We start from the raw sequence: 18,936 nt of genomic DNA, 5'->3' as shown, positions 1-18,936 counted from the left end.
CGTTTGATTTCACTTGGTAAATTTCAGACGAAATCTCTAAAAACCTTGAAATATTTTACAATATCTGCGGCAAAGTTAGATACACGTAGCAAATTTCTTACCGAATGAATTTGTTTTTGATGATACATACGAAATTGTGAGATATGGTTGGCGATATGTACAAAATTCAAGAAAAAAGACAAATTCGGCATGAAATACATATATTTGAAATAAAAATGCCAGGAATTTCCCCAAAGGGGTGAAAATATATAAATCAATGATTCCACTGGATCACAAATTTAAATTTTTGTTTTGTGCACCGGACGCTACTATCCAATTCCTTTGTAGAATTGCTTGCTTGGTTTTCGAAATTTTTGTAATTTACCGTTATTCAGCTAAAAAAAAAGTGGTTCCACCTAATTACGCAGTTAGTAAATGAAAAGTAAACGGTATTGCTAACGCTTGTATCTTTTTTCCGACAAAAAACTGTATATTAGTGTGAAAAAAATACGTTTGCAGTATCTGCATTTAAAAATAAAAGCATTTTTTACAGTACTTTCTCACTATATACAAAAATTAGAAAAAATGAAAAAATTGCACAACAAAATTTTAGTTTAAAGCGTACAAAATAGCGTCGATTTCTGAAGTTTTTTTTTGCTGACCGCGTCACGTATTTTCGTCCATACAAAGTTACTATGTTCAAAAATTTGTTTGAATGGAACGCGAATTCTTAGCCTATTGAAACTTTCACCGTATTATTAATAGGGGTATTCAGACTATCCTCGTTAATGCATTAATTCGTTATCTGGTAACTCGGAAACACTTTCAACTTGGAACGCCCTTATTCTTTTTCTGGTCAAAATTACACTCGAATCAGCTGACGTGAAGTTCTTTTATTTAAAAAACTTTATTAATTCCACGACAGAAAGATTTATTGAAATGTATGCACTTTTCGCGTGAGAAAATTCCAGCAAAAAATTAACAAAAAGGAATCAGCTGACATTTTAATGCGTGTGTTATTACATTATCAGACTTGCCACTTGGTTATGTTGGTAATGATATATTCAGTAAATTACAAAAACAAAACAATGGTGGTGGTAGCTACCGAATACCGAATTAAGACCTTAACGAGTATAGTCTGAATACCCTTAATATAGTTATTATAAATTATAAACACAAAGTTTGTTGTTGTTAGAACTACACTTAATAAAAAATTAATAGACATTAAACAAAAGAAAGGAAAATAGTTAAAACTGGTCAAGATATCGTGTCCCTATTTTTTTACCTAACAGTATATACATACATATGTATATGCACTGTTATAATGTATTTCCACGAACATTGTGTATTAAAAAATTTAGGCAGCAAAAACTGTATAAATGCAGTATTTTGGAAAAAACCGCAGTGTGCATCTTTGGAAACAAAAAAAAAGTATTATACTGCCTAAAAAAGTATAGATACGAGCGTTAGGTATTGCACACCACTCCTTGATGGGCTTAGTAGTTTCTGAGAAATTTATTAATCATTAACACTTTATTTTTATTTATTTTTTATGAAAAAATTAAAAATTCATATTCAAACTAAGAACGCTGTATGATAAAACTTAGCTACTAACAAAGAGAATCGATAGATAAATAAAACAGCTATGAACTGTAAAAAAAAATGCCCACTGATTTTTTTGTATGAAATATGGAAAGGAAAGAGAAAGATGCGATCAAATAATGCACATTATTTCTTTAAATACCCTTTATATTATTAATTCACGCCTAAATAAAAGTTCCTGCATAAGAGAATCATCTCCCTACATTTCCGTCAAGCTTCCATCCATGCGTATAGAAATTCACTGGTGTCGTCTTGCAACTACTGCTTTCCGTTCGCTCATTCCCGAAGGAGATGTGTGTGGGGAAAGCGCCCATAAACCAGTCTGCCCACGCAGAATTCTAAATTTGGCCGGTTAAATTTGAATTCTTTTAGGAACTGGGTGATCGCACGTGCAAATTTTGACTCCAATGTTATGTCTGTTTTTTTTTTTTGAAGTTGTGCATTCTTTTAGGGTTGTACTAGAAATACCGCCAAATGAGTTTGGCTATATGCCAGTTTGATGCTACTGGCGATGGTCCCTGGCTAACTCATCTGCAGCGTAATTTCCGGGAATGGTGCGATGCCCGGCGCCTAAAACTAAATCTACTTTGTCTGAAACCTAACTGTTCAAAAGATGGCAGAGCCATAATGGCTGCCCGGATACATGGTAAAATTGCGACATTCTTCAGCGATGGCGAGTACCTACTTCTGCTTGAAAAACAACTGCAAATCCAGGCAGCTGCATAGATCTTCTTTATTCCAGGAGTTTAGAGAAAACGCCTGGTCCAAGTTCACTTTCAGCTTTGGAACCATCGGTGTGCAGCTTGTGTGTTCAGGCGTAGGCGAAGAAGTGTTAAGAAATCCTTAGTTTGAACGCCAAGAATATTTTTGAGGTGTTGGAAGAGGGTTGCCACCTGTTTAAAAGGTTAAATTCAAATTATGTAATAAGTTAAATGAATTATTAAAATAGGGGTATCAATCGAAGGTGTTTGGAAATTTTTTTCTTACTGAAATGTATTTAGCGGGGTTGCCACATGTTTGTAAAATGGAATTCCTCTAAACCATCAGTTAATTAAAGTATGTATCGCAATGTCCGGCGAAGGAGAGTTAACAAGGATTAAGCCTGATAATAGTTTTGAAGAGGGCTGACACCTCTTTGGACGGTCTAACCCAATTAACTAATACAAAAAGTATATGAAATATAAAAATACCGTAGGCAAAAGAAAGAATGTTAAGAAATCTTTGGTTTGCACATTTGGAATGTTTTATGAGGGTTGCCACGTGTTTCAAAAGTTACCTTCAAATTATTCAATAAGTTGGATGAATTATTTAAAGATGCGTATCAGTCGAAATGGAAATGGCTTGCCATTTCTTCGAACTATCAAATTCCAACTAGTTTTGAATAAAAGCTTTTACTTAGGAACTTTCTTGCTTTCATTGCATCTCATCTTTTCAATGAGGCTTAATGAATCTGGTGGAAAATTATAGATCAAGCTCTCAATAATTCCACAATTATCGTTAATAGCTACTTATTTTCCGCCTTTAAGCAGCATATCTATATAGAGCAGTATCGCTTTTTTCTCAAATTTCGCTTTGCATAGGATACAATAGAGAACGGATCTCAGGTCGCTTTCGACAGTTCAGACCATGGCCTACTTGTCTCCAACTTAGGGATGTTGGTAGTTCGCACCATCGTCCTAACTTGGCTTGAGTTCTACTTGAAGAACAGGAAACTATTCGTCAATGTTGGCGATAGTCGCTCTCGGGCAATAGCGATCTAGGTCCGTTATTTTTCACTATTTTTATGACGTCGTAAAGGTCTCCAAATATAGCAAGTGTTTGCTTTAAGCTGACGACTATAAGCTACATCTTCTCATTAGAAGCCCTGAAGACATCGTAAATCTGCAAAATGATATTAATTATCTTATAGTATTACAGTGTAAATCTAACGGATTAATGTTAAATTTCCGAAAGTTAAATGTCTGACTCTTAAAAGCCTCTTTTCAAGCGTTGTGAGATCTTTTTTTTTTTGAATATTCCGGCGTTATTTGGGATCCGGGATTCATACCACATTCCGATCGATAAGAGAGAGTTCTGAGGATTTTACCAAAAATTTGCGTTTCGTGGGATATACTCATTAGATCCTAAGCCATTGTATAATCTTAGATGAACAATCTTAAACCTAGAGAGTCTTTCTAAAAAAAAATTCAAGGTATTATCTTCATTCAGTACGAATACAAAACGAATCATCTTCTCACCCTGTCAAAGAATCAACCTACACCAACAAGTGCTTACTATTTATTTGATTAATACATATGTATATAAAAACTAGAAAATAAAAGTTGTGTAGTCATATGATTTCTAATTTTATTTTGCAGCACGGTAAAGTTATCGCTATACGACGAGAAGATCAATCGGTTTGGGAGAGACGTGCGCCTTTTGGACCATCGCATGTGCAAAAGTTGGTGAAAAAAGGTGTCAAGGTTATCGTGCAGCCATCGAATCGGCGAGCCTATCCCATGCAGGTTAGTTAGTCAACGATTAGTATGTAGTAATCTATCGAAATATTTTAAATTCTATACATTCTATACACTAGGCATCATATGAAAGTATAAATTTCATAGTTATTATTTCAATGCAGATTTATTAAAATAACTATTTAATCATTAGTTCATACGATATTATTTTATATATAAAAATATTAGCTTTTCAATATATATGTATATAAAGATTCTAAAACAAAAGGCGTCAAATGAAAGTATTAACTTGCAAAACAAACAAAAAACTCAGCTTTAGAACTAAATTTATTGATTCGTATTTCCTGCTTTGTTTTAAAATACTACACGAAGACTTTTCGCCATTGAAGGCCCAGCTCTATGAAAACCCGGAAGTCGGTGATACCACGAAAAGACAGAGCATACCCGACTTGGTAGGTCATATTTTTGCTTGGGTGGTCTAGGAGACCCTGTTATATGTCTTAAGACCAAATTAAAAATTCCACGTATATGGCATGTGCCACGCCTCCTTTTACAAACTAATTTATACCTTACCATACCTACCATGGGTTGAAAGGACTGAAGCGCCAAGGATAACAGCGCTATGATACTATATAAAATATCTACTAGTCCCTTTCGATGTTATGAGGGTAACTTAGCTATACTTCCACCTGGTTTTTCTACGACCTCGCGGTTTCACAGGGCAAAAGAGTTTTCCCGTTCATAGGCTAAAACAGCTTTGTCATCTCTTCAATATTGTCCACATCAGACCATTGATATACCTTCCGGGTTCTTTCTTGGATGTATATGATTTGATTCTTTCTGTATATCGACAGCTTGGCTCAGCTTACGTCGAGCGCTGGCTTAGTTAATTTAAGGCTTTCCTTCGCGATAATCGAAAGATGAACATCAAGAGATAGATTAAGGTATTATGATCTAAAAGTCGAACGAAGAAAATCCTTCCTATTATGAAATTACTCGTGCTTAGTTTGTATTTGTTTTTTCGTTTTTATTTATGTAAAATAAACTTTACGCAAAAAGTGTTTCCTTTTGCCTATTTTTCGGGTCTTAGTTCTTTTTTGCGTGCTTTTCGATATTTTGTTTTGCTTTCTTTATTAGCTCTTAGGTCTTGCAAATTCGGGTTATCAGCAATATTCGCTGCAAATTGTCTTAGAAAATTGGCTGTTAGGTGCATAATTATGAGTATCATATACCGTAGTTTTTTTTTTATTACCATAAATATAAAGTGGAATGAAAACTATTTTAAAATAATTTAGCATTAATCACAAATAATAAGAAAATAAACAAAAAGTTGACTCAATTCACGAGAACAAGCAAATTATTTTTATTATTGCAAAAGTATGCCAACAAGGCAGATCTAAGCACATTATGTGCAAACATGTCTACGTCACAAGGCATTTTGAACGCGATAAGATACAACTCGACGGGGGGCCAATGCAATAATCTGGAATCGATGGAAAACAGAAAACAAAATAAGTTGTAAATAAAAACGTAAATATTTTTATATTGAGTGACACGTGGTGTCGAAGTATTCAACACAGAAACCGAGATTATCGCTCCTTTACATATATGTATTGCGTTATATGATACATATGTATACATATCTATGTTCTTATACTGTATATGCATTTATGTAAGTAAGTTTATTGTTTTACATTAATAAGGACAACCGCGGCAGGTGCAAGACCACAATTAATTAATTTGTAAATTTTGAAATCACAAGCTGAATTTCAATAAATTTGACATGCATATAAATTCAATGGTATAATCTCTTTAAAAACCTTTAATAAATCATATTTGCAACTTGATATTCGCTTCATTGTTGTTGTTGTTTAGCTGTGGAAAGGTCTAATAAAATTGAATTCTTTGAAGATTAGATTAGGTTGTTAAAATTTTGGAGATATTTAATAGCCTATTCTAGAATATTTTTCGGGCAACGCAATTTTTTAACCTCTATGTTGTGTACATATGTACTATTAGCAGTATATTGATGCACAATGTTTATATGTATGTATGTAGTAAATATCAGCAATAAAAAATCGAAAAAGATTTTTGTTTAGTATATGTTATGCCGAATTTAAACTAGGTATAAAAAGTAATTTGCGACATTTAACAACTTTAATGTAATGTAATGATGTAGCAATTTTTTAATGTTCAACTTTGTCTTTAAAATGTTTTCATTTATTTATTTTTTTGATATGTATATCGAATCTTGTAGATTAACAATTTATTTCAGTACAAACTAATCGAGCCCTAACCGCCAAAATAACGTAAGCGACATTTTTTCAAAATTTTCTTTTTGATGCAGAAATGCATCTAGATGCTCTAGGAATATTTCTGCATCAAAAAGAAAATTTTGAAAAAAATGTCGCTTACGTTATTTTGGCGGTTAGGGCTCGTAATATTATATCAAATTCTTGTTGATCAAAAAACAATTTCCATATCCAACAGGTTTACATGCATTCTGGCGCAACTGTACAGGAGGACATAAGTGAGGCGTCTGTGATATTTGGTGTAAAACAGGTGCCCATAGATGCGCTAATTCCAGGCAAAACATATTGCTTCTTCTCGCACACGATTAAGGCTCAAGAGTCGAATATGCCATTGCTGGATGCCGTTTTAGAAAAAGTAAGTATTCTTTAATTAAATTCAAACTCTATAAATATGAACTAAGTACTAAACACTAATTAATAATTTGATTATTCACAACGGTGTCGTATTTTTGTATGTCGAAAACTTTAAAAGCTCAAATAAATGTTTAGAGGACTTGAAACAACAACCAACTATTTTTTAACACTGTGAAAATTCATAATACGACTTTCGTGCATCTCTCCTTTGCGGATTTGCGCCAGTTGTTCATCACAAGTGCGGGCAGGTCCTTCTGCACTTGGTTCTTCCATTGTGTTCGTGGGCGCCCTTGCTTTCGTTGTCCACCCATTGGTGCGAAGTCGAAGGATCTTTTCACCGGAGCGTCGTCCTGCATGCGTACAACATGTCCAAGCCAGCGCAATCGTTGTAATTTTATACGCTTAACTATGTCTGTGTCGTTAAAAAGCTCATACAGTTCGTTATTCTATCTTTTCGTCGCCCACGCGAGATCTTGCGTAGAATACTTCTCTCGAAAGCTTCCAAAACCTTCTCATCTCTGTTACTTTACCGAGTCCCAAGTATTGCCTGTTGGCAAGAGTTATTCTTCGCTTTATCTCCAGACTAACATTATTGATGGTGTTTATGCTGGATCGTAAGTAAACAAAGTCCTTAACTACTTCAAAGTTATGACTGCCAACGGTGACGTGCGTCCCAATACGCGAAGACTTTTTCGTTCACCGCTAGACCAACCTCGTTAGCTTCCTTCAGGCCAAATTATTTCAAAACCGGAGAGATTTTTTTAAAAGACGAAGATGGAAATCAGGTTACAAATATTCAGAGTACACTTGAGATATGGCGGGAACAGTTATCAACGAGTTTTAATTAGAACACAAGCGGTTAATTTTATGGAGAAGAACTGGACCCAATTTATGGAGGCGAAGCTCATGCCCTTCCACACGACCAATACGAGGTGATAACTAACAGCAATAGTGAGGCTTACAAACAACAATGCCCACGTAGCCGATGGTATACCGGCTGAGCTGTTCAAAAGCCAGCGGCGAAGAGATGGTCGCGCGAATGTACCAGCTATTAAGCAGAATTTTTTCTGATGAATACATGCCCGACGATTGGAATCGCAGTGTACTTTGCCCAATCTACACAGAAGGGAGATCCCGCCATTTGCGCCAATTATCGCGGAATAAGCCTTCTTAATATTGCATGCAAGATCCTGTCGACTATACTGTGTGAATGACTGAAGCCCTTCACGTACCAAATGATTGGACCTTATCAGAGTGGCTTCAGACCTTGTAAGTCCACGACTGACCAGATTTTCACAGCACGTCAAATTCTGGAAGTCACTCAATATGCAAATATTTTTGTTGATTTTACAGCTGCTTTTTATAGCAGGAAGAGAAGCTGTATGTACGATACCATGTCTAAATTTGGGATCCCCGCAAAACTAATACGGCTATGTAGAGTGACGTTAAGCACAACTTTCAGCTCCGGCCAAATTGGAAAGGACCTCTCCGCGCACTCTCATGAGATTTGTTCAATCTGATGGTGGAAAGCGTTATAAGAGCTGCCAATCTGAATCGCAGCGGCACCATGCTGCTGACATACACGATTGAGAGAATACAAAGGTTGCGCCGATCTCGGACCGCTATTCCTCTCTTAACGAATTTGACAGAATCGTTGTTTGCATGACGTCACACTTGTGCAACTTGTTTACGTTTTCCTTGCAACATTTTTTCTTCTTCTTCCATTCTTGCTCACGTTTTGGCATTTCTCTCTCGCAATTGCACCAGTGTGACGTCACACAAAAGTTATTCTCAAAAATCCTCTCTGATCGGCGCAATCTTGTATTCTATCATTCTTGGCTGACATATGCAGATGATATTGGAAAATGGATGATTTGGAAAAAATATCTCCGGTTTTGAAATAATTTCTTTTATTCCTTTGGAGGAGATGTCTCTATTCCTGCCATTGGCTGCAGGTTGGCGTGGCATGCTGCGTATTTTCCTGGGCATTCTGCGTCATATCAGTTATTTCTGTGAGGTTGGGAGTAACCATAAAACCTCTTCGGCAGCATTATTTATGGTCAAGCCATGAGGAGTTGCCTGGTTAGAGATTATTTGCAAAATCTGACGATGAGCGAGAGTTGCCTATCTTTCCGCCATAATCGGTGCAACATAAAATGTATTGACTGATCCGGTGTGATTTCAGCCTTAGACACAGGATTAAATCAATGAATTTATTTCACCTAATTGCACCCGTGCTTCGTGGTGGTTGGATAGTTAGGTTGCATAGAAAAAACCTTCACCTACTTACACATAGTCACGAACTATACATGGTAGGCCTCAATAGTAATCAAAATTATAAAATGCCCGTACATTTTGCACGAATTTATCATTACGAAATTACAGCACTTTGAGTAAAAACAATGTCAAAGATGGTCTTTTGAAAAAGTAAGTTTATTAATTCGTTAAATTTATAAGTTATGAATTCATAATACTCGTACACAAATATATATGTACATTAGGGCGGGTCAGTTTTTTTGTTGACTATGCGCGTATATCATAGGAGGATTCTAAGTGTAATTCTAAGCAAATTTTCAGAAGAAACCATGGGTCTAAAATCAAGTTGAAGTTTGCCAAACTGCGGAAATAGGTTTCGAAGAAAATGTGAAAATTTTCATTGTTGCGCCCTCTGATGGAAGTTTTAAGAAAAAGGCAAGTCCAGAAAAGGATTCCTCATACCAAAACACCGCTTATAGTATGTTCTTATAAAAAATTTAGCCACTTAACGACACTACAGAAAAATGATAAATAACCTATTTTCGCGATTTGGCAAACTCCAAATTTGATTTTAGACCCACGGTTTCTTCGCCAAATTTGCTTAAAACTGCACGTAGAATCCCCCTGTGCTATACGCGCATACAAATTAGCCCGCCCTAATGTCCATATTCTACTCTCTACTCATTTGTTAATACGTATGCCACATATTGGCAGTTAATTACATTATAATCAACCTGTCACTCTGATTTTGATGCCTTTTCACAGAATATCCGTTTGATTGATTACGAACGCATAGTGGACGAGCGTGGCGCACGTCAAGTTGCATTTGGCAAATACGCTGGCGTAGCGGGAATGGTGAATATTCTACATGGCGTTGGGTTACGTCTGCTGGCATTGGGACATCACACTCCCTTTATGCACATCGGGCCGGCGCATAATTACCGCAACTCATCAATGGCGCGACAGGCAATACGAGATTGTGGCTATGAGATATCATTGGGCATGATGCCTAAATCCATTGGGCCATTGACTTTTGTGTTCACTGGCTCGGGCAATGTATCACAAGGTGCACAGGAAGTGTTTCAGGAATTGCCTATAGAATATGTGCCGCCTGAGATGCTGCGCAAGGTGGCGGAGCATGGCAGTAAGTAGCAGGCAATGACATGTTTGCAACAAAGCAATTAACGTACTGTGTGTGTGTTTTGTGTTCGTAGGTCAGAATAAGTTGTATGGCTGCGAAGTAAGCCGTACGGATCACTTGGAGCGACGTGAAGGTGGAGGTTTTGATGCACGTGAATATGATGAGTTTCCAGAGCGTTACATTTCTACATTCAGTTCGAAAATCGCACCCTATGCTTCGGTGATTATTAATGGTATTTACTGGGCGGTAGGTAGTCCGAAATTGATTAGCATACCGGATGCTAAAAATTTGCTGCGACCAGCAAATACGCCTTGGTTACCCACTAGCAAGGGCAGTCCAGCGTTGCCGCATCGCATGTTGGCTATCTGTGATATTTCTGCTGATCCTGGCGGTTCTATTGAGTTCATGAACGAATGCACGACAATTGATACGCCATTCTGTTTATATGATGCGGATCGGAACAAGGATATGAAGAGCTTTAAGGGACCAGGTGTTTTGGTGTGCTCAATTGATAATATGCCTACACAGCTACCGCGTGAATCGACCGACTACTTTGGAGAACTATTAAGTCCATTTGTGTATGATATAATTAAAAGTGATGCGAAGAAACCACTTGAGGAGGAGAACTTTTTATATCCCATTAAGTCGGTAAGTACTTGTGTAAATGAGTTGGTTTACCTCTTATTCTATGTTGTGTAAAAGGATAACTGTGTTTTGTCTCTTTTGCAACTATGTATACTACATTTCACGATTTTTTTAGCAATTATTACTACAAAATCGGGTAGGTTGCATCAGAAACTAGGCAAGCGTAAGCGCTCCAATTATGGCCTTGTACTGCGGCTGTGGTTTTGGTCTTGCTCCTTTTCCGTGGACGGCTGTGGTTACTACGCTTGACTTAATCTAATGCGTTCCCTGTGGAGATAAACATGTTCCCCCGCGGTCAAAGCGGGTCATCGGTGCCGGGATTTCTTTCTCTTTCTCTCTCTCTCTCTATCTCTCTTGCTATCCGAGTACACCAGTTTTTGTTACTTATCCCATGGGGTCTTGCCATACAAAGTCGAAATGTTGTAAGATTCCTAAAAAAACACACCTTTCTCTCAACTTTCTAATAGTCAGAAGTATGAGTTTATATACTGTCGCTACCATGCCAAACTATCGAATGGGAAAATTGGTATTTATCAAGAGAGCACGGCTGTAAAAAATGTTGTTGTCATTAGGAAAAAGTGTGGGATTCGACACTTTGTTAAAGCCAGTATCCTCTGGTTCTAATCAGACTAGAAATTTGACGATTTGCCAATTTGTGTACCATTCTAAACGCATGCGCAAGGTATCGTAATTGAAAAAGCATTTTTGCACGTTCGATAGTTTGACATGGTAGCTATCACTCCCTTACGCATCGATCAATACAATAATGAGCAGTGCCCGACGACTTTCGCTCCGAATGCGTCTTGCCTTGTGCTATTACACCACCATGTATGCCAGCGACAGTGAAAGGAAATTTACCTTCAAAGTAATGGTAATAAATTAATGACGGTGGGTGTTATATTTCCTAAGTTGAAAGCGATCTTCTTATATACTTCGGTAGATATACGAAATGAAAGGTTTTGAATAGAGTCCGACCGATTGAAGCCAAAAAGCAAACAGGGTTTGCTATGCAGACCAGTACATCTGGCATGGCTCATTTATTTCTTTCTAAAGATTTTTTACCGGAGCATGGTTATCCGTAATTACGACGAAAATAAGCTATCGCCTTCTTATAAAAGCTTTTACACTTTTCTACTTACTCCTTTTTACCCGTCGGCTTTATTGTTTTTCGATATATTCCCTATGAACTTTTATCCACTTCCAAACTACCTAAAAGCCATAGGTTAGGCTAGGTAGTCGTCCCAAATTGGAGACTCACTTGAACATTATAGAGGTAGCCCTTGGTGGTTCTGAGAATTTGAACGTACGGGGACCACTATTCAATAGATAAAACGCCACGCGAAAGCTGAAGAGTCTAGTAGGGGGTGTTGAGGTGATTCTACCTTATTCTCCAGTCAAACCAGGCAGTAAGGATCAGATGCTATGTTTAGGCTTACCACGCAAACTCCGATGGGATAGTGTAGGGATCTTATTGTTTCACCTGCTACAAAAATTGACCTGTCAGAAGCTTCACTAAATTTGAGAACTTTGGATTTTCATAAATAGCTCTTTTGACCGCACCCGGTGAAATTTGGGCCATAAGGACCTTGGAATTTTGCATGCCCTAGTTTTCGCAAATGTAAACTGAGCGAACATTAAGTCCAAGAGTCAAACACACAAGTGGTCAGTGGCGCTCCCACAAACCTGGTGCCGTTGTTTCAAGGTACTTTATCGCACGCTCGTAAGCCATGACATTTACCGTAATGTCACTTTGGCCAGGTGTCCATGAAAGACTAATTATACCATTTCAGACGCTTATCGTCGCCAAACACTTGAGCAATGTGTCCTTGATTTTTTAACTAATGCCACTTCTACCTGGAAAACGCTTTAGAAGTCTGAAAGCCAAAATTTAATGTTCACATGTTCACAGCTCATAACTGAGGACTCCTCCGCCAACTCTTCCATTAAGACGAAAAATAGGCACTGAAGATGACACAGCGCTAAAACCGGTTTGTCTAAAAACCAAATTTGACAAGGGATTACGGAAACTCTTTCCAAATTACAACTTCCATTACGCTTCGATGTATTTGCGAACAAATTTACAGCTTCCTCACTCCAGTCAACTTGCCCCACCCAATCATAATAAGAAAGGAAATCGATTATTTAAAAAAAATGTCGAGTGTCCAGGCGGTGTGCTTGTTAGGCATACGGTTTCCCTGAGCCTAAATGCATGCAGTGGTGCGGAAGTTTTGCTTAATATCCCATTGGGTATATTGGGTAGTAATGCATTACATGCGTGATAAATAAGGTAATGTATTTTGCATGAGTTCTATATTCTATTACTGTTTAATATGTAATAAGCATTCTAATGTATCCAAAAAGTCGCAAAAAATTCATATGGCAAAGAATGAAGCTTCATCGCTACAAGCTGGACTAAGTTGATCGATGCACTTTTGCGAATTCACCCACTTCGAACGTGTTATAAATCATGCAAAAATGTTAACGAGTTAACTCCATTTTTGGCCAAGAAGAATTTTTTAACATAATGCTCGCACGTCAAAACACGTTGAGTGCGGTTAGATAAGATTAGATTAATTAGTAGAGGGGGCACAATATGCAGTTACCACGACGATCTATTGTGACATATCTCTATTTAGTTACAGGCCTGTTTTAATACACGTATATTTGAGGAACCTCGTGCTAAGTAAAGTGAAGGAGTGCTTCGGTTCTACTTGTTGATATTTCCAGTTTGAAGAGCTTAGCCCGTCTGATAGCTTCCGTACTTGTTCAGTAATAATTGCTTCCTTCTTCACCCAAATATAAATCCAAAATCCACTGCAGATCGATGGAGGGTTCTGTGCCTATAAATCCACGTATAGTCCCTTTGCTGTTAAGAATATCTGCCACTTCGTTGCCATGATTTCTGAAGGTAGTCCTTGTAGGTTGTATACCATAGTCCGCTGCACCGACGACATATAATAGGTCCATTCAACAACTTTTCCAGTAAGTACTTGCAGCGAGAGCGTAAAAGAAAATTAGAGAGCAAGATAAAAATTTCAGAAAAAGTTATTGAACGCAAAACTAGTAAAAACTGGCAACTGAAGCCATTTTGACACTTTCTGGTGGTTAAGTTTTGGCGCGCAATTTTCTTTTTAATTGGGAATAGTTCCCATCGTCATAAGAATAAAAAATAACGATATATTTAACTTTTTCAACCGTATTTTCATTTCACTAATTATGTTTCATCAAATCATCCTCTTAACCAGTTTATTTACATTTGAATTTGAAACATAACCTTACTTTTTGACTCCTGCAAATTCCTGCTGGTAAAAATTTTTACTAGCAAAGATTTGCAGCTCTCTCGGGTTGTTGCGCTCTCGAATTCGCTCTCTCTTGCAAATATTTTGGGTTATTGAATGCATTTCCAGTAAAAACTTGCAAGTACTTGTAACAATTCGTAAAAATTGTTTGATATTGAATGGGCCTAATTTTACAATGAGTTTGGTAAAGGTTTCGTACATCCGTTATGCCAATTACATTACATTAAACATTTTCTTTTTCCTGAAGAAATGGTTGTAAGTAGCAGACAGTTCCTTTCCCTTTTTCTGGAGGAAATGACTTTTAACGTCTGCTAGGGTTTATGTTCAACGCATTTTTTCTGAACCATTTGGTGCCTATGCTCAGCCGCTTTTGTAGCAGGTTTTAAATCTAGTTTCCAAACCTACCTCTGTTTAGGATGACAATGTAATCTGCGTACCTTTAAACACCGAAGGCTGAGTGACTCATCTCCTACGATAGACCATAATAGAGGATTTATCGCTCCAGCCAATGAGCGTAGATTTAATGGTTCTGGATTTACGTACGCTTGTTATCCAGCGGCTCCTGTCTTGTCTTTTCGAAAGCATTTTTAGTTATCTTAAGCCCATATTCGGCGATCTCCCTGTTCTCTATGAAGTTTTCGATTTTACTTGTGAGACTGAGTAGAACGTGGATGGTAGATTTTTTTTGGAAGACAGACATATCGATTTTTATCCTTAGGGTTTTCTGTAAGCAAACTATCTCTGAAGGCGTAAAGCCAAAAAGTCGGCCTGACTTTGGTTGGTCTGCTGGTTTCCATACATGGGAGCATACGTATATGGGACTCATCCCACTGGGCACGAGAGCCGCGATGAGCTTTCTCTGCTCGATTTTTCTAGTATTGTGCATGGAATGGCCCTTTACACTAAATTAAAAAGACGCAGAACAAACTGCCAACTAACTCCTGGCACGCCACTCAAACTGCGACTTTTTTCTTTGTTTGACTTGTGTTGCTTTGGAAATACACATGCGCATGGCGGGAGGTTCGACGATCTTCTAATACAGCTTCTAAAGACAAGGTCGTATAGAAGAGCCCTTAAGTTTTTCGACTGGGATGTAATGCACTTGTATGTCTGTGTGAGAGATTTGCTGGCTAAAAATAGCAACTACTTGCTGATAAGGTAGACACTTGAGTTAATATTGTCCAGCCGGGAGACTTACATATTTTTTTACATATGTAGGTACCGTCAGTACTGAAAGAAACGTAATAGCTGATAAGGACTGTGTGTAAGTTTCAGCTTCTCTTAGTCTGGAAAATTACTATTCATTTATTACATTCGATGATCAAGCATTATTATGGAAACACAAAATGTTAGAATATTATACTAATAAAAAAAATAAACTGTCGATTTATAAAGCAGTTAAAGTCTTCTTTATTTTTTATGAATTTAGGCGTAAGTTTATAAGCGAATACTAAAACCCCCTTTTATTTTTATAGGCAATCATTGCCAGCAATGGTAAGCTGACTGATAATTTCCAGTATATACAGGAGTTGCGTGAATCAAACAGGTATTTCTAAATGGACTTTTGCACTTACTAATTACTAACGAACTTGTTCTGTCTAAATTTACAGTTACCGCTCTCGCCACAAAATCGAAGGCCGCTTAGATTCTGACAAAAAAGTGCTCGTACTTGGCGCTGGCATGGTCTCAGCGCCTCTTGTCGAATGGCTCGCACGCGAAAGAGACGTCTCCATCACCGTCTGCTCGGCGCTGAAAGAGGAAGCTGATCGCCTTGCTAAGCAATACAATGGCGTGGACAGTGTCTATCTCAACGTCACCGAGGGCACAGAGCACTTGCAAGAGTTGTGTGCCATGTCAGATGTTGTCATTTCTCTGTTGCCTTACAGTCTACACGGCATGGTAGCCAAGTGCTGTGTAGCCGAGAAGACGCATATGGTAACGGCCAGTTACTTGAATGACGAAATTATGGAACTGCATGACGAAGCGCGCCGAAATGGTGTTACCATCATGAATGAGGTGGGTCTTGACCCAGGCATTGATCACCTGCTAGCACTGGAGTGCATCGATGAGGTGAAGGAGAAGGGCGGTGTCATTGAATCGTTTGTTAGTTTCTGTGGTGGCCTGCCAGCGCCCGAGCACTCGGACAACGCATTGCGGTATAAATTTTCTTGGTCGCCGCGTGGTGTGCTCTTGAATACTTTGTCAGCGGCGAAGTATTTGAGTAAAGGCCAAATTGTGGAGATATCTGGTGGTGGTGATTTGATGTCGAATCCTAGAAGTCTAAATTTCTTGCCCGGTTTCGCACTAGAAGGTTTTCCTAATCGCGACTCAACGAAGTACGCTGAACTCTACGGGCTGGGGCGAGATGTGCATACATTATTGCGTGGCACCATTCGCTATAAAGGCTTCTCAGAGTGTGTACAGCCAATGCAATTGCTCGGCTTGATCGACCCAGAACCACATCCAATGTTGCATCCGCACGGACCGGAGGTCACTTGGCGGCAACTGGTGATAAATATGCTGGGTATGTCCGATTCTAGCATTTTCTATGAGAATTTGAAACAAAAAGTGATAGAGCGCATCGGAAACGCTGATGGTCTGGAGAGTTTAGGACTGATGGAGGATACACCGGTTGAAAAGATGAATACGCCATTGGACACGCTAAGTCACTATCTCGCGAAACGTTTGGCTTTTGGTGAGTTCGACTAACTGTTTGGTTAATTTATGTTCAAATTCATTTAATTCCAAATTGCAGAGCCGCATGAACGTGACTTGGTCATACTACGCCACGAAGTGGGCATACGCTGGCAGGACGGTCGTCGTGAGGAGCGTGGCATCAACTTTGTCGTCTACGGCCAACCGGGTGGACACTCGGCTATGGCACAGACGGTTGGCCAGCCGGCAGCAATAGCAGCTAAAATGATATTGGATGGTGAGTTTGTGAATTCATCTTTTAACTTGTCTCAAGTGCAAATATCTATATTTTATAGGTGAAATACAAGAACGCGGTGTATGTCTACCCTTTACACCCGATATCTACCGACCACTGTTGCAACGGTTACGCGCCGAGGGCCTTACAGCTACGGAGACAACTAGAATTATAAATTAAGTTTAGATGATTGATTTTATTTTTGATGTATATAATAGAAGTTTAACGGCTTAAGATAACGTTTCTATAATTTTTATATCAAAATTTTTGTACAAAGAAATATTTATTTAAGAAAAGTTATATTCTACAATTTTATTGAGCTCGAGGCTGTTAAAAGTTTAGCTACTATTTCGGAGATCACCACATCTTCTCATCAGACTTCTTCAACTGTGACTTTTTTCCACTTTTTTCAGGTGTTAAGCCAACTGCAATCAAGCGCAGCTATTCCGCTGCTATTTACACTTGATCATTTGTTATTCTATTTTAGAATGTTTAACTTTTAGGTGTGCTCGTCGTAAAGTTATTTGTTTATTTATTTTTTATGGCCTTATAACAATTATCTTCAACAATTTTATTGAGCTTGAGGCCGTTTTTAATGAACCTTTTTGTGGAAAAAACAATAATCTACATTTTGGTAGTAGTTATGGCTGCTATTTCGGAGATCACCACATGTCCTCATCAGACTTTTTCAACTCGATCCGCAAAAATTTTCATTAAAAACGGCCTCAAGCTCAATAAAATTGTTGAATATAATTGTTATAAGGCCATAAATAAACAAAAACAAATATTTTAAAAAAGTATATAAACTTTGTTGTTCTTGTTTGTTTGTGCTTAGAGCACATTTATATAACCCTAGTTTTAAGCTTCCTTTTGACCAAAACCATGAGCGAAGCCATCAAATTTTGAAACCTTTACTAACTTCTTCGTGTTTAAAGAAGAAATTTAAGCTGCCAAAGCCATTTTAGACAATTTGCGAATATGAGAGACTTATGTATGTATATATATACTAACCCTGCCCACCTTTATTTCATACATTTTGCAATATTTCTGCATCAAGGGTGTATGAACTAAAGGTGGTCAGGGTAATAAATACGGAAGCCCCTTCCGGGTTTAGGTATAAAAAATCGGCAAGTCTTCAAATTTTAATAAAAATAAACACTTTTAATGCCGAGAGGCGTGTTCCAAATGTAAAAAATGACGGATCCAATATGGCGACTATTTATTTAAATTCATTGAGTTGTTGTTGACATGAATGCGGCGCGAAAATTTCTTTAAAAAAAAATATGAAAAGCGGCATCTGTGGCGCGTTTGACAAAAAAGAACGCTGCGCTTACTATCAATGCACAAAAACTTAGGCAACAATCGAGCAGATCTTTTTCGTGCCAAGTTAGACAATCGCGCAGGGAAACCCATTGGTTGACCGACTTAAGGACTGGGCACTCTGGAGTTCTAGGAGGTTCGATTTCATACCTGATCGCACAGATTACTGCGCCACCGAAATGGCTCCTAGGAGCTTCTTCTCTGCGCACTTTCCTCAAGGGAGGAGTAGGCCGGGCGGAACTTCTGCAGGGGGTGCGGGGAACTTATTCACGGATGGATCGAAACTGGACGGCAGGATTGGTGGTGGGAACTTCTGTCGAGAGCTTACCATCAGCACTAAGTTCAGGCTCCCGAACTTCTGCAGTGTATTTCAGGCGGAAGTGGCTGCTATCAAGGAAGCGGTGGATTCACTGCTCCGGAGTGCATTAATAGTCAGGCAGGTGAGCATATATTCGGATAGCCAAGCGGCTATCAGGGCCTTGAGTACATTGAAGGTGCGCTCTAACTTGATTAAAGAATATCTGCTCTCTCTTTCGGTCGCATTGTATCACTTCTGTATCAGGCTTATTTGGGTTCCGGGTCACAGCAACATTAACGGGAACTGTGTGGCTGACGAATTGGCCAGGAAGGCACTCGTGAAACG

The 18,936-nt window shown here is 38.3% G+C and overlaps 1 protein-coding gene across 1 annotated transcript in view; it reads left to right on the top strand.

Moving 5' to 3' along the window:
- LOC118740491 (alpha-aminoadipic semialdehyde synthase, mitochondrial-like) overlaps window positions 1-17,273 on the top strand; it is a 23,695-nt gene extending 6,422 nt beyond the window's left edge. Inside the window, exons 2-9 of the mRNA XM_036472048.1 lie at window positions 3,939-4,085; window positions 6,528-6,704; window positions 9,725-10,103; window positions 10,174-10,748; window positions 15,520-15,590; window positions 15,655-16,739; window positions 16,800-16,976; window positions 17,035-17,273. Coding sequence (XP_036327941.1) covers window positions 3,939-4,085; window positions 6,528-6,704; window positions 9,725-10,103; window positions 10,174-10,748; window positions 15,520-15,590; window positions 15,655-16,739; window positions 16,800-16,976; window positions 17,035-17,153 — 2,730 coding nt within the window. The 3' untranslated portion in view covers window positions 17,154-17,273. The remainder of the gene's footprint in view (window positions 1-3,938; window positions 4,086-6,527; window positions 6,705-9,724; window positions 10,104-10,173; window positions 10,749-15,519; window positions 15,591-15,654; window positions 16,740-16,799; window positions 16,977-17,034) is intronic.
- The last annotated feature ends 1,663 nt before the right edge of the window (window positions 17,274-18,936 follow it).

Source organism: Rhagoletis pomonella, unplaced genomic scaffold (genome assembly GCF_013731165.1).
Source record: "Rhagoletis pomonella isolate Grant_MI unplaced genomic scaffold, Rhpom_1.0 Rhpom_scaffold_00006, whole genome shotgun sequence".
Lineage (NCBI taxonomy): Eukaryota > Metazoa > Arthropoda > Insecta > Diptera > Tephritidae > Rhagoletis > Rhagoletis pomonella.
This window is presented reverse-complemented; position numbering and strand designations above follow the sequence as displayed.